The sequence below is a fragment of the Strix uralensis genome, chromosome 21, assembly GCF_047716275.1.
Source record: "Strix uralensis isolate ZFMK-TIS-50842 chromosome 21, bStrUra1, whole genome shotgun sequence".
NCBI classification, from domain to species: domain Eukaryota; kingdom Metazoa; phylum Chordata; class Aves; order Strigiformes; family Strigidae; genus Strix; species Strix uralensis.
In genome coordinates this window covers 4,106,451-4,125,112 of record NC_133992.1, presented here as the reverse complement: position 1 = coordinate 4,125,112, position 18,662 = coordinate 4,106,451, and the positions used below count along the sequence as shown (strand labels likewise).

The 18,662-nt window shown below is 42.3% G+C and overlaps 1 protein-coding gene across 1 annotated transcript in view; it reads right to left on the bottom strand.

Moving 5' to 3' along the window:
- PAPPA (pappalysin 1) overlaps positions 1–18,662 on the bottom strand; it is a 183,306-nt gene that overhangs the window by 115,436 nt on the left and 49,208 nt on the right. Inside the window, exons 3-5 of the mRNA XM_074891148.1 lie at positions 14,988–15,133; positions 10,203–10,496; positions 5,928–6,120 (exon numbers count right to left, since the gene is read on the bottom strand). Coding sequence (XP_074747249.1) covers positions 5,928–6,120; positions 10,203–10,496; positions 14,988–15,133 — 633 coding nt within the window. The remainder of the gene's footprint in view (positions 1–5,927; positions 6,121–10,202; positions 10,497–14,987; positions 15,134–18,662) is intronic.

Below are 18,662 nucleotides of genomic sequence, written 5' to 3'. Positions count from 1 at the left end.
TCATAAAGAAAAGAACATGTCCTTAACCCTTTTCACAGCGGAAACTGGATTTATCTGGCAGCTCTGGCACCAGTGGATGGCTCTTTCTGAACTGGAACATCTTGCGGCTCCATGCCATCAGATGGCATGACATGCCATTAAGAAAGGCACTTCACTGCCCAACGCCAACCTACACAATACACCTAATACCAGTTACTGTCAAGAAAGTACTACCAGCAGAAGTGGCTGAACAGGAAAACCCAGTTAAACGCTGATTCACAAATATTTTTGCTAATACATTCACAAGATCAGGGTTTAAGCTGATGTACACTAGAGTAACTTTAGTATCTTCCATAACATTAGGCTGATTTATATCAGCTGAGGATGCAGCTCACACAGTTCAGCCCTATGTTCCTTGGGGTCACAAAATTTGGAACCGTGTATGACCCAGAATGTGTGGCTATTGATCCCAGTAAATTGCTTACTATTCAGAATTCATTATTCTGCTTTAAGGAACGCTGCCTACTCGAAAGGAAAAAATTCATTATCTTAACGATTAAATGCACCTAGGAAAGGACAGAAGTTTTAGGCATACCATTTGTGCGTAACACATAGTGTACTCCCTAAGCTACCTAAGTATGGTTTGAGTCATCAGTTAGTATAATCAGCTATGCAAATTTTAACCATCTCCCATTGTGCAATTTATTTCAGCACTGCTTTGCGAAGGGCACTGTGATCCTCAGGCAGAAGTTATTTTGGATCCTCAATGAGGACACCAGGACTGTAAATTTACTCTCACAGCCCTCCCAGGCTGTGAGATCTCCTTTCCCTTTGGTGGTAGCGACGACACAACTCAGCTGCTCCACAGCTTAGCGTCTCCTATTTGTTGACAGGGATCTATTTGAAAGACAACTTTCTGTTGGCTTAATTAGGTGGAAGCAGGGATTGTCAATGGGGGACTTGGAATGAAATCAGTGGTAAAACTCGTATCCGTTTCAATATGGCCCACAGCCTACAAAGAGATGGTAAATGACTGAACTTGCACAGTGCAGAAAGGGATGCACCTGCTGAAAACCTCTGAAGAATAAAATGTGGCAATGGGGTAGAATAAAGAAAAGGGAGGCAAAGGTGCCCTCCTCTTCCTTGCACAATCTGTAACGCTGGAACTGAACAAATTTGGGTATGTTGCGAATAACTTCTCTCTGTCTCACTTCACCCACCTGCACTATTGCTATGACACTGCCTCCCTATTTCATTTGTCAGCTGTCTATTTAGCAGTGGTTTAAGTGTCTAACTCAGCTTGCCTAAATAATATATGCAAAAAAATTCAAGAATCCAGAATAAAAGGTACTGAGAAATCAAAATGAAGAATTATGGTGCAGTTGTTTTTCAGACACATCCACCGATAGTCAGGATAGAAGTCCCTGCAATAATAATCTTTCAGTTTCTCTACAAAGAGACTCCTGCATTAGCGTTTGGTCCTGGATGAGGACAGGGCTTTGAAAGCCAAGTTTCCACAATTAGGACTGCTTTTTACTCAAATTAGCAGCTATACAATTTCATCACAGGCTGCCATGGTGGAAAAAACTGTAGGCTTATGGACAAACATTTCCTTTTACCAGCAAGGACTTGGAGGTAAGAGAAATCACAAGGAGCATCATGTGGGAAAGGCTATGAGCAAACTTCTCTTTTTACTTTTCCAATCTGGGAGCCAAACTCAACCCTGATGTAACTCCACTGGCTGAAAGGAGTTACACAGGGGATGACTCCTGGGTTAAAGTTTTTAGTCTGCAGACTCTTGCACACAAATCCTACAAACAGTCATGCATGTCAAAACTAATTATGGAATCGCATTTACAGGCTTATGAAAATCTAAGCTAGATCCCTACACCTTATGCAGCCACTGACATCAAGACAAAATGAGCGTAAATTGGTTCAAAACACTATTAATTAGGAACGATAGCATATCTGACACCTTATACACCGGTGCACATGACTCCCCAAAGTGCAGGGTAATGGAAAATCTAGCCTTCTCTGTTTTCTAATAAGCCAAGTACTGGGGAAATTCCAGCTTATGAAGTTCAGAGCGCAGGAGGAATTCATTCCTACAGCATGATATTTCAGTGAAGTGGATTCAAAATCTAAAGATACCTAGTGAAAAACAGACAATTCTCTTCAGGGCCAGCACCAGTTCAGTGGGCAACTCAAAATCAGTAAAAATCTATCATTCCTTTCAGTAAAGAAACGTTTTCAGCCTGTTTTCAGCCTAAATTGTATCTGCTTACTTGAAATTCAGAATTGCTGCTCTCCCCTGAAACTTTTCCAGCGAGGTTTAAGCAAGTGATTATCAAGTCCAGCCGTCTAGATCTGGGACACCATACTGACCAAAATATTTGCTTGCTAAGAATGAGATAGCATCAGATTCGTGGAAATTAATACAGTCACCTCAATGAAAACTTGGAAGAGCAGATGCATTCAAAGTTTTCTGTCCAAGCAGTATTTGCTGCAGAGTCCTATTACAATAACTGTTTACATCCTGCCTACGCATATCAAACAGGAGGCACATGAATGGATGCTTAGCGACAGCAGATGAACGCATCTAATAGATGCGGTCAGGAAATGAATAGAGTTTTCTTTTTCTCACTTGTTTTCACTTGTTTTGTTGGCTCTATTATTATTTTATTATTACATATTATTATATGCGCATGTGACGTTTTTCATGCTGGTTTTTAATGGCAGGATGGAGAATGGTAAGTATTCCAATCCTCTGTGTAGTAGCTACAAGAAGAAATGCTGGTTCTTGATATATTTGATTATTAGAGATGTTTAGAAGCTCAACCAGCTGCTGGAATTTAGGGTCAAACACATGTTGGCAAATTTATGTGCAGGTAAATAACTCTCTAGAGTAATACAGCAGACACCAACTGAACGCACTGAACAGGTAAGGAAGGTCTGTCAGGAAGATTTTACTTCTGTACACAGCTCATGTAGCTACTCTTGCCAAGGTGTGAGGACACAGGATAGCCAATTCCAAATGTACAAGTACTAAGTGTTAGCATTACTATCTGTCGCCAAATCCACATAATTAATTACGTAATTCCTAGAACCCTATGAGGCCCTATGAGAAAAGCACCTAATACTGTGGCACCTGTGACAAAGTCGCATCTAAGCAGGTAAAAGCCACATGGTCTTTACTTCCATGCTTCATCTCCCTCCAACCGAAGACCTGTCAGGACCTCACCCACAGACACAGCCAGCTCAGTGTTACATTTTTAAACACAAGGCTAAATTTTCCCTTCCTGACTTTCATTAAGCAGAGGTCACTGCCTATGCACAGCTCTAGAGAATAAAAGGGACATAAAAGGAACTTGAGTTACACTGAGTGTGCCTACAGTAGCATGGTAATTTGGATCAGGAGCAAGCTTTTGAAGTGAAACTCTTCATCTTCCCCACTTACAGCACTTGGAGCAGTCCTGGAGCATGGAAGCTGGACACAGTTTTGCCTGAAATCAGAGTGGAGATGTGCGCCAGGACCACACCTGATGTGCTCCAACTGCTGATGCCATGGGGCCAGGCCAGAGCCAGGCTGAAACAACCCCCCCAAAACTCCTACAGTGTTGACGTCAGGTCTTCATTAGCAACTGTTTTGCGCTAGAGATCTACTTATATTGGGCCACAATACTTGCTAATGTAGCCAGAGCCATTCATCCTTTTAAGGCCCTTTTACACTGTCAAAACAGCATGGAAGGGGCCTCTGTGCATTAGAAACCAGGCCCAAGGCACTCAGCAGTTGAGTATCAGTCTTCTGTTTTTTACATGAATAGTCCCATTGAAGTGAATGAGTTTATTCATTCAAGTGAGGCAAGTAAAATTTGGGCCATGGTGTGCACTTTGTGTAAAAATATCTGCAAAGATTTACAGTATTCCCACACACAGATAAGATTATACTTGGCCAATTTTACCTCCTACTTGTCTTGCACAGTGACCCAATTTTACAAATTGATACAGGCATGTATCTCTAACTGAGCAGCGCTGGACACATCGGTACTGGAAGTTCAGCACGCAAGCTTTTCCAGTATTAGTCACTATTATGCTACTATCATCCTTGTTTTGAGTAATATATCAGAAATTTGGGCATGTTTTAGACAGGGTCATTTATATATTTCAGTGACATTTTTAAATGGTCACAGCAACATTTCTGTATCTGCTAGATTTGGGAATCTCATTTTAACAAGGAATTGGACTCAAAGTATTTGAGGCTGTCTCTTTAAATCTCTTCAGTAACACTGAGCACACGGATCTGAAAACCCAAAGGACTTTTCTTTTCTAGAAAATCACTATTTATTTAACATATGATAACTCTGTTATGAAATTTTAGATTTAGCAGGCTATCCACTGTATGTTATTTAAGAAGCAACTAACTAGGGGTTATTAAGAACATATTGATTGAGTTATAAGAAATATGTAATAAAGACTATTTGGTTACATAACAATTAACTCTGCATCAATGTGTTTTAAGAGGCAGATGGTATTTATTTAACACACAATAAGTATCTTCTGAAATCTAAATTAAATTGGAGAAATTTAATTTACCTAAAAATGATTATGGGATAAAAAAAATTCTGAATTAATTTTCAGAACTTCACATAAGTCCTTTTCACGCGTTTGGAATAAAAGGATTCGGTTGCAAAACTGCAATTAAAGCAAACACTGTTCAGAGCACAAGACCTCTCTTTATCAACTCCTAACATGATTTGATTGCCCTCCCCGTATTAATCTGCAATAAAGCTGGAAAATATAATCTGAGCAGAAAATAACAGCTATCTGACTACTCAGATGAAGTGCAAGTTGGCCACTGAAATGGCTGTGGTGTCCTAGCAGTGCTGGAAGGAGTTTCATCCCTGATGGAGGCAGTGGCTTTCAAGGTGCTCTCACTGATCAAAGCAGCAGTGCTGAGACAGCTCTTTGGGTGCTAATGTGCTTGTAAATTCGGCCTCCTGTGATACGTACTGCTACAGTCCTGAAGGACACTCGAGGTTTGTTCTCTGTAAAATAACAAAGTAAAAAGTGGAGAAGAAATGCAAACAGGGAAGGTGAGATAATGGTAATGCGAGAAGGTCAATCGTTTAGGAAGTTCTCTACTAGGACTGCCATAGCTCCCGCGGCTCATCCAAGTGCTGCGTAAGAGTATTTACATGAAATACCCAGTTGCTCGGGTCAGCGGGGGGTAGAGTTGCTCCTGCTACAAATTGCAACGTGGTGCAACTCTTGTCCAGAGCCCTATGTTCATTTAAATTTTCATTATTGGTACCACATAGCTGCATGCCTATCAGACACAAACACACACACATATGCTGACCTACACGCTCTACTCAGGGTGCAGCAAGATGACACTCACATGATATTCAGGGTTTTAGGTCTTTGACTCTGCTTTCTTCAATTCCCATCTCAGACCTGCAGCTCAGGGAAGGCTGCAGCACTTGTCCCTCTCCCCGGTCCTGCCACCCCCTTGATCTGTGATACTCCACCATCCATGAACTCTGTGTTGCCACAGGAGTAGAAACAAGATTCACTTTGTCCTTGCATAGGAAACATGCAAGAGGAGGAGGGAAGAACGTGCAGGCAGAGCCGAAGCCCAAAGGTATTTGTGAGCAGAAATCACAGGGCCAGAATCGTTGATTGAAAATTCCTCCCATAACATATGGAAAAAGATTTGCCCTTTACATGTCAAATCAATGGCCCTCAACTGAGTGCTACAGGCTGAGAAAGGAAGAGCAGAAAACAGATCAATAACCTCCTCAGTATGACCAATCTAGGAAAGAGCCTTAATCCAGACTGAGCACAGCACATGATAAAGCTGTGCTCCTGGAGTGGGGCACCGGGTTGTTCCCCTGTTTCTCCCCTTTCCATCTAATTCAGTGCAAGAGTACAGAGCAGCGCGTGATCACCTTTCAAAGAAGTGGCCATCAATGGGTGGAAACCACTCCAGGGTGACAGAGGTGGAGGTCCGAGCCACAATCTGGGGGGAAATTGCAATAGGAGCCGGTTTCTTCGCGGGCTGCCAGCTCTGATAGACGAGGTCCAAGTAGCAGTGCATCCTGGCCACTTGGTTGGGCGTGAAGGAGTCGGTGCAGTCATCATCTGAAATTAAAACAGAAGCCACATCAACCACACAGGAGATAAGGTGGGAGCAAGAGAGAGGATTGCAACCCGGTGAATGGCAGCTTCTTGCAAAGGCCGGCATGGATTCTTGCAGCACTCTAAAGTTAATGGCCTGTGAACAAATTAGTGTAGCCATCACTTGTGGAGGCAGGTGAAAGGAAACAAGTTAAAAAGGAAAAAATAAATCAATAAACGTTCCCTCCCTTTAGTCTGGGATACATATGAAGCACCTAGAGGTCATCCCTAGATGAGACACAGACACATGGAGGTGGAGAAAGAGAAAGCCTCAGTGCAGCACCTTCTGGTCAGAACTGGGGCTACCAGTGGACCTCGGGGATTAAAAGAATTTCATGTCTAAAGACTGTCTCTGAGAGAGGATGAAAGGGCAAAGGACAGCTACTGTTAGGATAAAGCACTGACTGAGATTCACGCAAACTGTGTGCAAGAGACTTTGACAGATTTCTTAGATTAAAAGAACACAGAATTTTAAAAACAAATAATTTTTTAAAAGTTCTTAAATTTTCTAATGAACAAATAAAAATGTTCTGAAAGATCAATTTAAAAAAAAAATCATTACAAACATTGATTAAAAATGTACATTTTTGGTGCAGTAAAATAACTTAATCTCTATTAAAAATATCTCCCATTACCATCATGATTCTAACCCCTTTCTGAACTTTTCATACACATGTTTGATATTTCAAATTTATTTTTCGTTCAAAATGGAGAAATAATTTTGCTGGAGAATTTTCCATAAATATCCATTTCTCATTTCATCTGTTTTCCCCAAACATGATTTCGCAACAAGAACATGTCTAGTGCCTTCTGAACACCATACAACTTTACAACTTCAATGCCCCGGAGAAGTAGAAAATGACTATTTCTCTATTGTGCAGATCACAGAAGGAATAAATATGTTGTGCAAAGTCACCCAGAAAAGCTATGCTGGAGAACTTGATGCTAGCACTTTAACCATTTTTCTGGTACTCTTCCCATCAGATGAAAAGCTCTTGAAAACAGAGTGTTTCTTCACATGTGCCTGCAGAGTTCGTAGCCCAGTAAAACTCAGTCCCAGATGGGACCTCTGCACGCTGTTGTGATACAAACAACAATGACAGTTTTGCACAGGTCAAGTAATACACTTTTCTGGGAAGATGCAGGTCACCAAAGGTTGTTCAGAGAGTTGCTTGCGTGCGTGTAAGTTGGCGGTTCAATATTGTAATAGTGTTACTAGATGCTCTGATGTCTTCAAGTCCATGCCCTGTGGAACTCAAGAGGAACAAAAAAATATGAATTTGTTCTAAAGAAAAGTGTGAATTTGCTGGCTAATTTAAAACCTTACCACATCTTCCCTGAGATGCAAGCAAAAGGAGACTGCTTCGGTTGGGATCCTGCTCAAACTACAGCCCCAAATGCAGTCTTACCACAGTAAGGACATGTTCTCCTGTGTCTCTCCTAATTCCACTGAGTAGTGAACCTCCTCTCATCAAACATGCACAGCAGATAGACAGACTCCACCAGCTTGAAAATATCTACAAATCCCCGTGGGTATGCAAAAATCTGCTTTAATATGACGTCTCTGGATTTCCTCAATAATTATTGATGGTCTATCCCTGAGCATGCTGTAAAAGTCATAAATATTCTTCATGGAAGCACAGAAGAAGACAAAGGCCCTTAATAGGCATCATAAAGGAACAATAAAATACATATAGGACAAAGCAGTGAGACAATGGCATGGGAGAAAGATGACCTGCATTCTCGATCTGTGTAAACATCAGCACAGGCTGTGTCCTGGGGGAGGGGAAGGGAGGAGAGGCGAGGGAGAAAGGTATTTCACTTGATCACTCGATTTCAAGAAAGGTGCAAGATCCTCAGATGAAGTAATAATTAGAGAAACTCAAGAGACTTTGCTGGGATGATTATTCCAACAGAATTCAGAGGCAGAATTCCTGCAGAGTCATCTAAAAGATTAACTTATCTTTTTATTTGGGAACACCATGGCTATTTGGACTCGTAAAAATAATTTACAAGTCCAATTTCTCACAGTTCTCGATCTTCTGGACATCGTAACTTGTGATTTCACAGGAAAATAAAAGTTACCCTTTAAGTCAGTGCTTTGCTACAGAGCTGGGGGTAACTGGACAGATGGATGTTAGACAGAGACAGACAGACAGACAAAGAGTATGATTAAGCTATATACAAACAGCAAAGCAGAAAGAAAAGAAAGGCAATGTTTAGAGCTGCATGACCTCAACCTAGGTGTTTCAAAGGTATTTCTACAGCAATTTGATATCCTGATATATTTTTATTCCACTGGCAACAACAGAAAAGCAAACAGATTCATGCATGAGCTCTAGAGATACCTATCATGTCGCTTCACTTGATTTTTCAGGAAAAAAAATAAAAGGTTTCTGCTCAGAACACCAGCACATATGTAGCTCCCAAGAGCAGATAGGTATCTCTGTGGTCTGCCTCTCTGTCTCAGCTCTCGAGAGAATTGGCAAGGCAAGTTCTCTTTGGAAGAGGAGACCTCAGCGTTTTGAAACAAGCACACTCCACCCCTCATCACACACACACAAGCAGATTTGGTGGAGGGCTATTGTCATCTGAAGTGGCACTGACTTATTTGTGGGATGTTACCAGGAGGCTGTATCAGGCAGTAAGACTCTCTGCCCTACCACATGCACAAAAGTGCACAACAGGCTGAGGAGCTGCCTCAGTGCGTGTATGCTTGTCCCTGAAAACACCCTCTAAACAAATAGAGAAATAAAGAGAAAACTAAGCATCACTTTTAGCTAGTGCCATGAAGGGCATAAAAGCATTTCTGTTATAAATCATTTCAGTCTGTGCCCCAGATGACATTAAACACTTTGTTTCTCTACAGTTTTATTACAGAATAAGCACTCCTATGACCTTCTGAGTGGGCAATCTGTGTTTTTGCCTGGAGTATAAAGGTGCCCTTCAGTGGCTATACGTATATTGGTCACCTTTAAAATGTTGTTGATTCTGTCAGCTCAATGTCACAGACCTTCACCACGGCGAGACCCTGTGACCCAAAATAAGGGGTAATATGAGCCAAGGTATCCCCTGCTCTTTCTGGGAAATAACAAAAGATTCTTCAACTCCCCTTGAACTTCCAGGAGTGCAGCAAGGACCCCAGCCCACCCTTGTCCGATGGGCAAGGGTCCCAGGAGCTCAGGAGCTCTTTGTGTTACACTCTGTTGGTAGGAGTGCCACGAACCAGCACCCTGAGCAACAGAGCTGTGCCTACAGAAGCCTGCAGAATTATAACTATAGAATCAGGCTTTTGCTTAAGCAGCTTATTCCTCTTGGAGGGGTGGTTTTACCACACTGATATGGAGCCTTTCCAGTTGCACTCCCAGCACAAACCAGCTCAGCACACTGGTAGTCTTTGACCAGAAAAGCAATCCTGATCCAGGTACTATCCCAGGATTCACACTCAGAAACTCAGATGGCTGAGGCGAAACTCAGATGTGAGTGATTCCAGCTGAACCACAGTGACTCCAAATCAAACAATAAATATGGTATTTGAACGGACACCCAGAGGCATGAGCAGTGTCTCAGTAGATGTCTACCTATCACAGGTTTATCTTACAGACTTGGTGGTATCAATATTCATCTGACATTCAATATCTCTTTGGGAGAGGATAAACAATCTCTGAATTTGGGTTTTTCAAAGAAGACCTCATAGATCAGGCATCCAGATCCCAAGGAAATAGGGTGTCAAATTTGCTGTAGAGCCTTTAGAAGCTGTTTTCTTAATGCTGATCTCATTTCTTCCCTCCCCCAAACCTTCTGCCTGGTCTTCACATGCAACTGTGTAAAGTTGGGGAAAACTGGGAAAAAAGAACAGGAGAACTGGAAGGGATTCCTGAGGCCATCAGATTTGATCCCTCCTCCAGTCTGGTCCTAGATCAATGGACACACATGTCAGCATGAAGCCTCGCATGAAATGGACTGTAAAAATCAGAGGTAATACTGCTATTCTTTGTTCTTGCCCAACCACAGACACCACCAGCAAACCGAGGAAACCCAAGTACCTGCATAGCTCATGAAGTTACTGAACGGTGTGTTTTGGAAACTGTGAAAACCACACGTGTCATTGCCAGGTCCAGGATCCCCACAGAGCTTGTGCTTAGGAGCAGGGTTGGTGTCACTGCAGAGGTCTCCAGTCTCGAAGGAGGGCTCAGTTTCCATGCACGGATCGCTGCAGGAGAGGATCTCTGAGATTCCCCGGAAGACGTGATAGAGCCCCAGGCTGTGCCCAATTTCATGGATCATTGTGTGTGTGTGGCCAGGGATGCCATAGAAGGAGGGATTCAGCACAATGCCACCTGCAAGGGGAAAAGAGAATAGCTTCTACATTTGCCTTGTTTTCCTCAGAACAGCAAGAGAAAGGGAAAAGAAGACAATCCTAGGGGCAGATCCACTGGCAGTTCATGGGATCCTCTATGGCATCGACTGCTTTTGGCACAGTCAGGCACATTGCCTAGCTCAGAGAAACTGCACAGCAAGGTTTAATCTCACCCCTCTGAGGGTCTAAGGATGAGGAATCGTGGGGCAAAGCCACAATAATCCAAAAACACAGTGTCAATCGGTCTTTCAACTGAATATGCTCAGTTTGGTTTGTTTGTGAACTTAGAGAAAAAGCCTACATGCAATTACTTCATACTATGCAATTTCAAATAATTTAATGGGCTTAAAGAGAATGACTCTGCCCAGATAAGTGTAAGCAATGTATTTGATATCAGGAGTCAAACTAAACATAACTGGAGAATTCTCTGTATATTATTCCACAGGGTAAAGATATAATAGAAGCCTGTTAAGTTCTGAAATGCCCTAAAAATCACAGTAGGTTGCACCAATATTTGCAAACTAATAGCTGGACAAAGAAAACAGAATACACCCAAGGCTGGAACAGTTTTTGCAGGGTGTGCTCTGATCATACAGACAGCTTTGAAGTAACTGTCAGAAACACACTCTGTTCAGAAACTCAGACAAGCCTAGTTTGATCTGAACTGCACAGTCCACTAATGAATATGCATAAGTCTAATGTGTCAAAAAATATGAAATCCTGGAATGTGATAATTCTAAAAGAACTGCATGGTTGTTAAATGTGCGCAAAGAAAACCAACAGTGATTTTTTTGTTGTATAAATTATGGGATGTGTAGATAAGCAAATGGTAAATTAGTGAGGCTTTACAGTATATTGAATTAATCATAAGAATTATATTTTTAGCTCAGTTAGAAGTACCTTTGGATTTATGATATGCTTCGTATTTTCTTTATTGAGCTTGTTGACCTCAACTTTTCCAAACCTTTTGTTTAAAACCATTTGTGTATACTGCCTACCGTGAGAACAGGAGACTGCTTTGTAAGAGTTACAGTGGGAAAATAAATCTTGGACGTGGTACACTAATAATTTAGTGACAATGAGGAGAGAAGAGGTTTTGGCAGGAGGAACTTTATCAGTGACTGTAGCACAGGGAAGATGAGATCACCAGGTTCTGATGCACCATAGACTCTTCCTTCTCATCTGCCTGGAGACTTGCTTGCAATAACCATGGAATTAGAGAAAAGTAAGACCAAGAAGATCTTAAGAAGTCATCTAAATTCTACTCTCAAACAATGCAGGACCAGTTAGGTCTACACCATCCCTCACACATATTGGCCTAACGTCTCTTTACAACCCCTGATGACATGACTGCCCCAGCAATCAGTGTCAGCCCTCAATATCCCTATGGCTGCAAGGATTTAACTCATATCTAACCTGAATTGATTTTTTGGCAGTTTAAGTTCATGACTTCAAGTCCTGCCTCACACGGATACGAAGAACAGAAGATTCTCCTCCCCTTTCATCAGCTTTTATGAGATTGTCATCATGCCCACTTTAGGCTCTTTTCCTTCAGTCTGAATAACTGTAATCCATTCAACCTTTCCTTGCAGCTCAATCCTTTTTCTAGACCTCCCTGACAATTGTTCTCCTTTGGTTTTCCCAGTTGTCTCACATTTTCCTCCAAGTACAGTATCCAAACACAATACAGTATTCCAGCTGAAATTTTATCAATGCTGAAGAGAGAGGAAGGACCACTCTGGATGTCTTGCGAGGACACGTGCACAAATAGCAAGAGAGAAAAGACTTTTCCTTTGTGCATGCTCATGTGAGACTACATGCACACAGTGGAGAGGAGTCACATGTACAAATACATATACAGTATCCAAAAAAATTAACTGAAATTTTAAGTACAGACACAAAAGAGTGAATAAAATCAATCACACTGCAACATCATGACTATTATGCCACATGTAGCATCTGCACATCCTTTTCACAGCACTGAACTGTTCCTTACATCAGTTCCCAGCATTCCCAAGTAACTGTGTACAGACCTACCAGTATGCAACCACTGTAATCCCCATGTTCCTTGGATCCCTCTCTACCCCTTCATACGATACATGCTCTGATTCCTCTGGTGACTGGTCTCTACCCAGGTGGAGCCATTTACACCCAGAGAGCACCCTGGTATATTTTGTGGGGGTCTCTTTCCCAAAGATAATTTCAGTGTTTGTTTTCCAATGACAGGAATATTGGTGAAATTCCTCAGCAGGACATGCCTTCAAAATAAAGGCTGGGTAAATGGTTCTGGCATTGGACAGCCCCGAGGCAGCTGGAGAGGGAGATTTTATTTTTGCCTTTGTTGAAAATTTATATTTTTCACAGCTGTCAAGAATCTAAATCAATTGCAGTTTTACAGAAAAGATAAACTCCCTCACCCAGACAATCTCTATCCCAGCCTTTAGATCTGCACCACAGGACATATTTCATATTTTTTATTAAGTACATATTGGATTTATAGAAGAGAGTAAAAAAGATTAAAGATGAATTCTTACAGACCAAGCACAGGTCTGGGAGGGCTATTATGACAGGAAATTATTACCATTATTTATTTATTTTTACTTTTTTTCCACTGCAAGTCAACTTTAAAATGTTGGCTAATGTCTTGTTTTCTTGTGAGATCTTTCTTTGGTCAATGAATTCTGTCAATACACTGTAGGAGCTGAATTTAAATTGTTTTGCTCAGGCATGATGTTGACAATTAGCTTAACGAAGTGACAGAAGAGCTCATCAGGGCTTTGGGCAAGCCCCAACCCTCTTGCAGAAGGTTCTTCTTGGCACTCTGGAGCTCTCCCCTTGTTCTCTGCTCCCTCCCATGACAACACCAAGGGAAGCTGTGAAAATATTCATTTAGGGGGAGGATCGGCTATATTGCAGCCTTATTTCACTCCAGCAGTGGCACTAGGGCTAATGCTTCCCACCAGCAACCCATACTGTTGCTCAAGCAGAAGCAAACAGAGTTACTGTGGGGTTAGTGCCAGAGCAGGGGGCTGTGATACTACAAAGCGTGGGTGCTGGTGGAAGCTGGGGTTAACATCTAGCTTTGGTTTTGCCAGAAGACGTTGCCATGGGGAATGTTCACTGGCAGGCATTTACAGCATCTTCTGGTTTGGGTGCTCCCAGCAGGAGCCCATGGAGATGGGGCTGGAGGCAAGTCAGAGTGGAAGTGGCTTCTCAGCAGGAGACTGGATGTGTGTCAGTGCCACTCCTTGGGAAGGGAAGTTTGCTCACACTTCTTCCAGAGCAGCTGCAGAGCTGGATGTCATAATAAAGTGTTTACTAACTGAAGTAGGGCAGCCAGCTTCAACTGCTTGGTCTGACCATGGAGCCTCTCTCAGCTGTGGAGACAGATGACTATAAAGAGATGTTAACATCTAGGTCTTGGGGTAATGTATTTTTGAACATGGAAAAGCCTTCTTCACTGATGGCTCGAGTTGTAGTTCAGCTCTCATAGTATGCTTTAGAATAATAAACACCATATTTTGCTCTCCTCATCTAGGTTTACATTTGTCTTTTTTGTTTTGCTCAAAGTGGGGTTGAGTAATAGAAAAACTGGCTGAAACAGCCTTTCACAAAGACTGAACTTGGCTGAAACTAGACTTCACTTGCAGCCTAGGAAGGTTTGGACAAGCTGGAGAAATATCTGGAAAAGTTGTGGGAATCCCTGCTCTTATAAGATGACCAGATCAGGTTTGCAGCTTGAGGGAGGTTTGTGCAGTTAAGAGAAGTACAGACAGATTCAGTCAGGGCCTTCTGAACCTTTTGAGGTTCATCTGACATTTTGCAAGGAACACAGGTCCAGTGGCACCGCAGGTGTCAGGGCAATGAGTCATTTGGGAGGTTGCACAGCTTTGTCTGGATCCCTGGGCTCCAGCAGCCGTACTCAGCAACCTAGTTATGAAACATGCAGGGCAGTCTGCAGGGTAATGAACTCTTTCCAGTTCCACTCAAATGAACATTAGAAATACAATCTCTCAGCAGTTTGCTCTTTTGCACATTGGTAGAGAAAAACAGCAACAAATTTAAAGTATAGTCTGTGAGGAAAATTAACTGAACACGTACTAAATAATGACCAGAACGTAACAGGCTAAGGTTAAAAATTCACTTCTGTCTAGCATCCCTGCACCTATCCCCCCCAATCTTCTTCACAAAGTGCTCCCATGGAGTGAATGCCCCGTAAAGTAGCTTCACTTAAAAGGTGAAATACTTTCAGCTTGACATCATTTACAAATACCATAATATGCTTTGGGTTTATAACCTAATATTTTCCTGGTTGTGAGCCAGTATCTGGGAATCGTGAAATACTTTTTTTCCCCTGACTATATATTAGAGGAATGATAAGAAATCAGAACAGAGCTTAACGCATATTTGTCTTTCCTTCTTAGTGCCTCAAAAGAATGCTTTACAAAGAAGAAACATCTTTATCACTCACCTAGATGCATCAAGGCTTCCTTGTCCCAGGGCCAAGTTGCCACTCCAGCCAGCTCTTCCTCGGAGGAATTGGCAAAGAAGATGTTGAGGTGTGTGGATCCATCCAGTTTGAGTATGTTCTTTAGTTCATTGACATCTAAGTATGCTCTGTAGAAGAAGAAAAGCTTTTTTTTTTTTCTAAAGGTGACACAAAAAGCAACAAAGTATTGAAGAAGTGCTGCAATCCAGGCAAAGATCTTACAATATCCTGCGTATCAGTCACCTGAAATATTTTAATAACCCACTCCCAAACTTCAATTACATTCATATAGTGAATCTCATCTAAGGACTTCAGGCCATTGATTAACTAAGGCCACAAAATCCAAGGTAAATACGTAAAGCTGTCTACATTCCTAAGATAAGTATAGGAATCTATTTATTATGAATGTAATTAACCATGTATTATGGTCAGTAAATCTTTTTATATCAGCAGTTACCTTGCACATTTCCTCTAAGCTGTTTATTATTTTTACCTCTAATTTTCCGCCACAATAACAAGTTTCACATCTTCAGGCTGGCACAACAACTAACACCAGCTCAGGAAGTTACTCCTTTAGCACCAGTGGCAGTCACTTGTGCTGAGGTGCACACAGTCTAACCCTGACACAGGATGCTTGGTTGGGAATTGCTATTTCCAGCAAGCAAAGTTGTGCCAAGAGGTCTCCTTGCACGAGATGCCCGCAGGAGTGGTACCATACCACGACATAAATTCCTAAGGCTCCCTAGGTGTCCCCTCACCAGGTGAGCAGTGTTTCTTTTAGCTTTTGGGATGTCTGGAGGTTAGTTACAGAGCAATCTGCTTGCAGACAAGCAAAGCCAATCCCTTAAGCCTGATGGTTGTTGGGAGTGCTTTTTGCACTCCTTTAAAGGAGTCGACTTTGTCGATACTGGAATACCAGAGCTACTTGTCAAAGTATGTACCATGGCGCCACACTGCTTTCAGTGGCACCATGATGCTCTAACTCAGAGTAAAGTTGGAGAAAGTGAAGTACGAGAGTAAACCCATTGGTTCCCTGTTTCTAGCTCACGCTGTCTTTTGGTATGAAGTGTTGTGCTAACACAAGATGTAAAACATGGATAAGTTGTACTATCTTCACTTGACAGGTGAAAACAACAGAGATATAGATCCCACCGAGTCAAGTACGGTTGACTAGACTGTAAGGCAAGGACACCACGATGGTCTCGAGCAGGTTGATTCCTGCTTCCTAAAGCCTCCCTTTCCGTGTGTGTATAGGGCTCATGGAGCTCTCACAAACCAAACTCACTCACATTCAGTAAGTAAGGGTTCCTTGCATACTTTGCAAGGCTTTCATTCCCAGAAGGGTGAAGAAAAAATAGGGGAGTTGGCTCAGCACCAAGATCTTTCTGTCCTTCCCTGGAGGACTCCCCAATGGAAAACACATTCATATTTCCACAATAGCTTCCCCTGCCACTTGCTGAAGTCATTCCCTCCAAAATAGTTCATGGCTGGGTGTCCCCAGGCCCTCGCTGACTCATGGAGGAAGACGTGCTCTTTGGGGACACCAGTGGAAGGGTATGTTTCCATTCCATACAGTGTTTATCTTCCGATCAAATGTGGATGACATCCTGAAGGACAGGTCAGCACTGTGACCCTATACACATTTCTCATCTCTCCCCTGTTCCCAACACGTCTACGGAAAATACACAGATCTTCCCCTTAGCTCCTCAAGCTTGATGTGCGTGTATCTGCACAATGTTCTGAGGCTGTGCGTAATCTATTTCCAGGATCTTCTTTGTGCCTTTGAAAACATCTTTTCCAAACATGGGCTCATACATGTCCACAAGCAATCGTTTGAAATTACATATAAGAGCTAATGTGCATTTCCAAATGAAAGTGTAAGCACACTGGGGGAATATGTGATGGAGGGTGTGTGCATGTGAAGGGGACGATGTGTAGGTCTGCACGTATGGCAGCATCAGTAAAAGACAGTGAGCAAAAGCGTAAGAGAGAACGTGGGAGTGATGTGATACTTCATGCAAGAGAGAAAAGGACAGAAACAGAAGCACTGCGTACCTCTAAGTAGAAAAACGTTTGTGTGTTTTGTATCACAGTGGGAAGGAAAGGCCCACTGTCTGTATTGAGACTGCGGTTGTTGACTCTGGATGCAGATGCTTTACGGCCTATGCAAATCCCTGTAGGAGTAACTATAATCAAACTCCCCTCCTGAGATTACCATTTTTAACCTCGCTCTTCTCTTATGGTTTCAAATAATCTAAACTAATATTTCTTTATTCTCAGCTGACTCTTTACTTATTGTTTACACAATCCAATCCCCACTTATATCCTCAGTGCATGGCCACAATCGTGCTCTCACTTGCATACAGGCTATGTGCTTCAACGTCTAGGGCTGTTCTGTACATGGATTATTACGGCAGACAGCATCCAGAGCAGACAGCATTTAACTAATTGGCCAGTGATGTCAGTGCATCACTGAGACTGAACTCATGTCTTACGTAAATCCACTGTACTAAGTCAATTGAACTTGGTTTTATAGTATTTCTCTGACCACTGCTTCTCTGCTAGCCAACAAAAGTCTGTGAATGAGCAGAATATATTCAAACAGTGTAAGAACAGAATGCTAAGAGGATTTTTAGCAAAGAGTCGGCACAGGAGTAGGTGTAAACAGATCATGCTTGGGAGGAAGCAAATGCAAACCCCTTTGTAAAAGCAGTCAGCAACCCCCAACACATAAACATGCTCAAGGATTTAGCTCAGGCAAATCCCTTGTAAGCGTGTGAACATGTGCCTGCATGTGCGTGCATGAAGGGAGGCGTGAGTGTGCAAGCAAGGGCTTGGATTGTGCACACATGCAAGATAGCCAAGAGTATGTATGCAAAGGATCCAGCGTGTGTGCGTGTGTGTGTAAGAGATAAAAACACAAGCTGGAATTCCATCCTCTCCTTCCTCCCCATGTTTCTAATAACCTCCCATCCCTATCCATCATCACCACATTCCTACACTCAAGGAGGCATAAATTAACTACTTTTGCAGTTCATGTCCAACTACGTAGCCGCAGGCAGCAGACCCAACAGTTACCAGGTCAAAACAGTTTTCAGTTATTGCGTTGGACTAGGCTGACTCCCCCCTGCTGCCGCGGCTGCTTTGTTATCAGCCCAGACTATCTGACCCAATGCAATCTGCGAGCATTGCTTACACTTCTCAAGGTTATGTGGGTCCCCTGATAGAGGACATAATGTCTGTCACATGGGCTCGTGCCAAAGAGAGCCAAAGAGCCCAGCCTTTCCAGCACTGCCAAACTCACATTTCAAAGACATGAGTGCAGTCTTGGAAAGGGATCAAAGCCTTTCCAACTGTCATTAGAATATTTCCTTTATGCATCTCTCCGTGAGTGCCAGCAACATATTTCATAAAATTCATTGGCTCGAGATGGTACCTCCAATATAAACCTGAATGGGGGAACTGTCAGGGCAAGTCTATGTGGAAAACAAAACAAAATCCAAAGCACAACAAAACACGTGTAATTCCTGTAATGGAAAAAACATACGATGCTGTGAGTGTGCCTTGCTCAAGAAAGCCTAATGAGCCTATTAGTGCATCATAAAAGGTCTCCTTTGCTGGAATCTGGTTTAGACATAGAAATTCTACGGGCTGTTT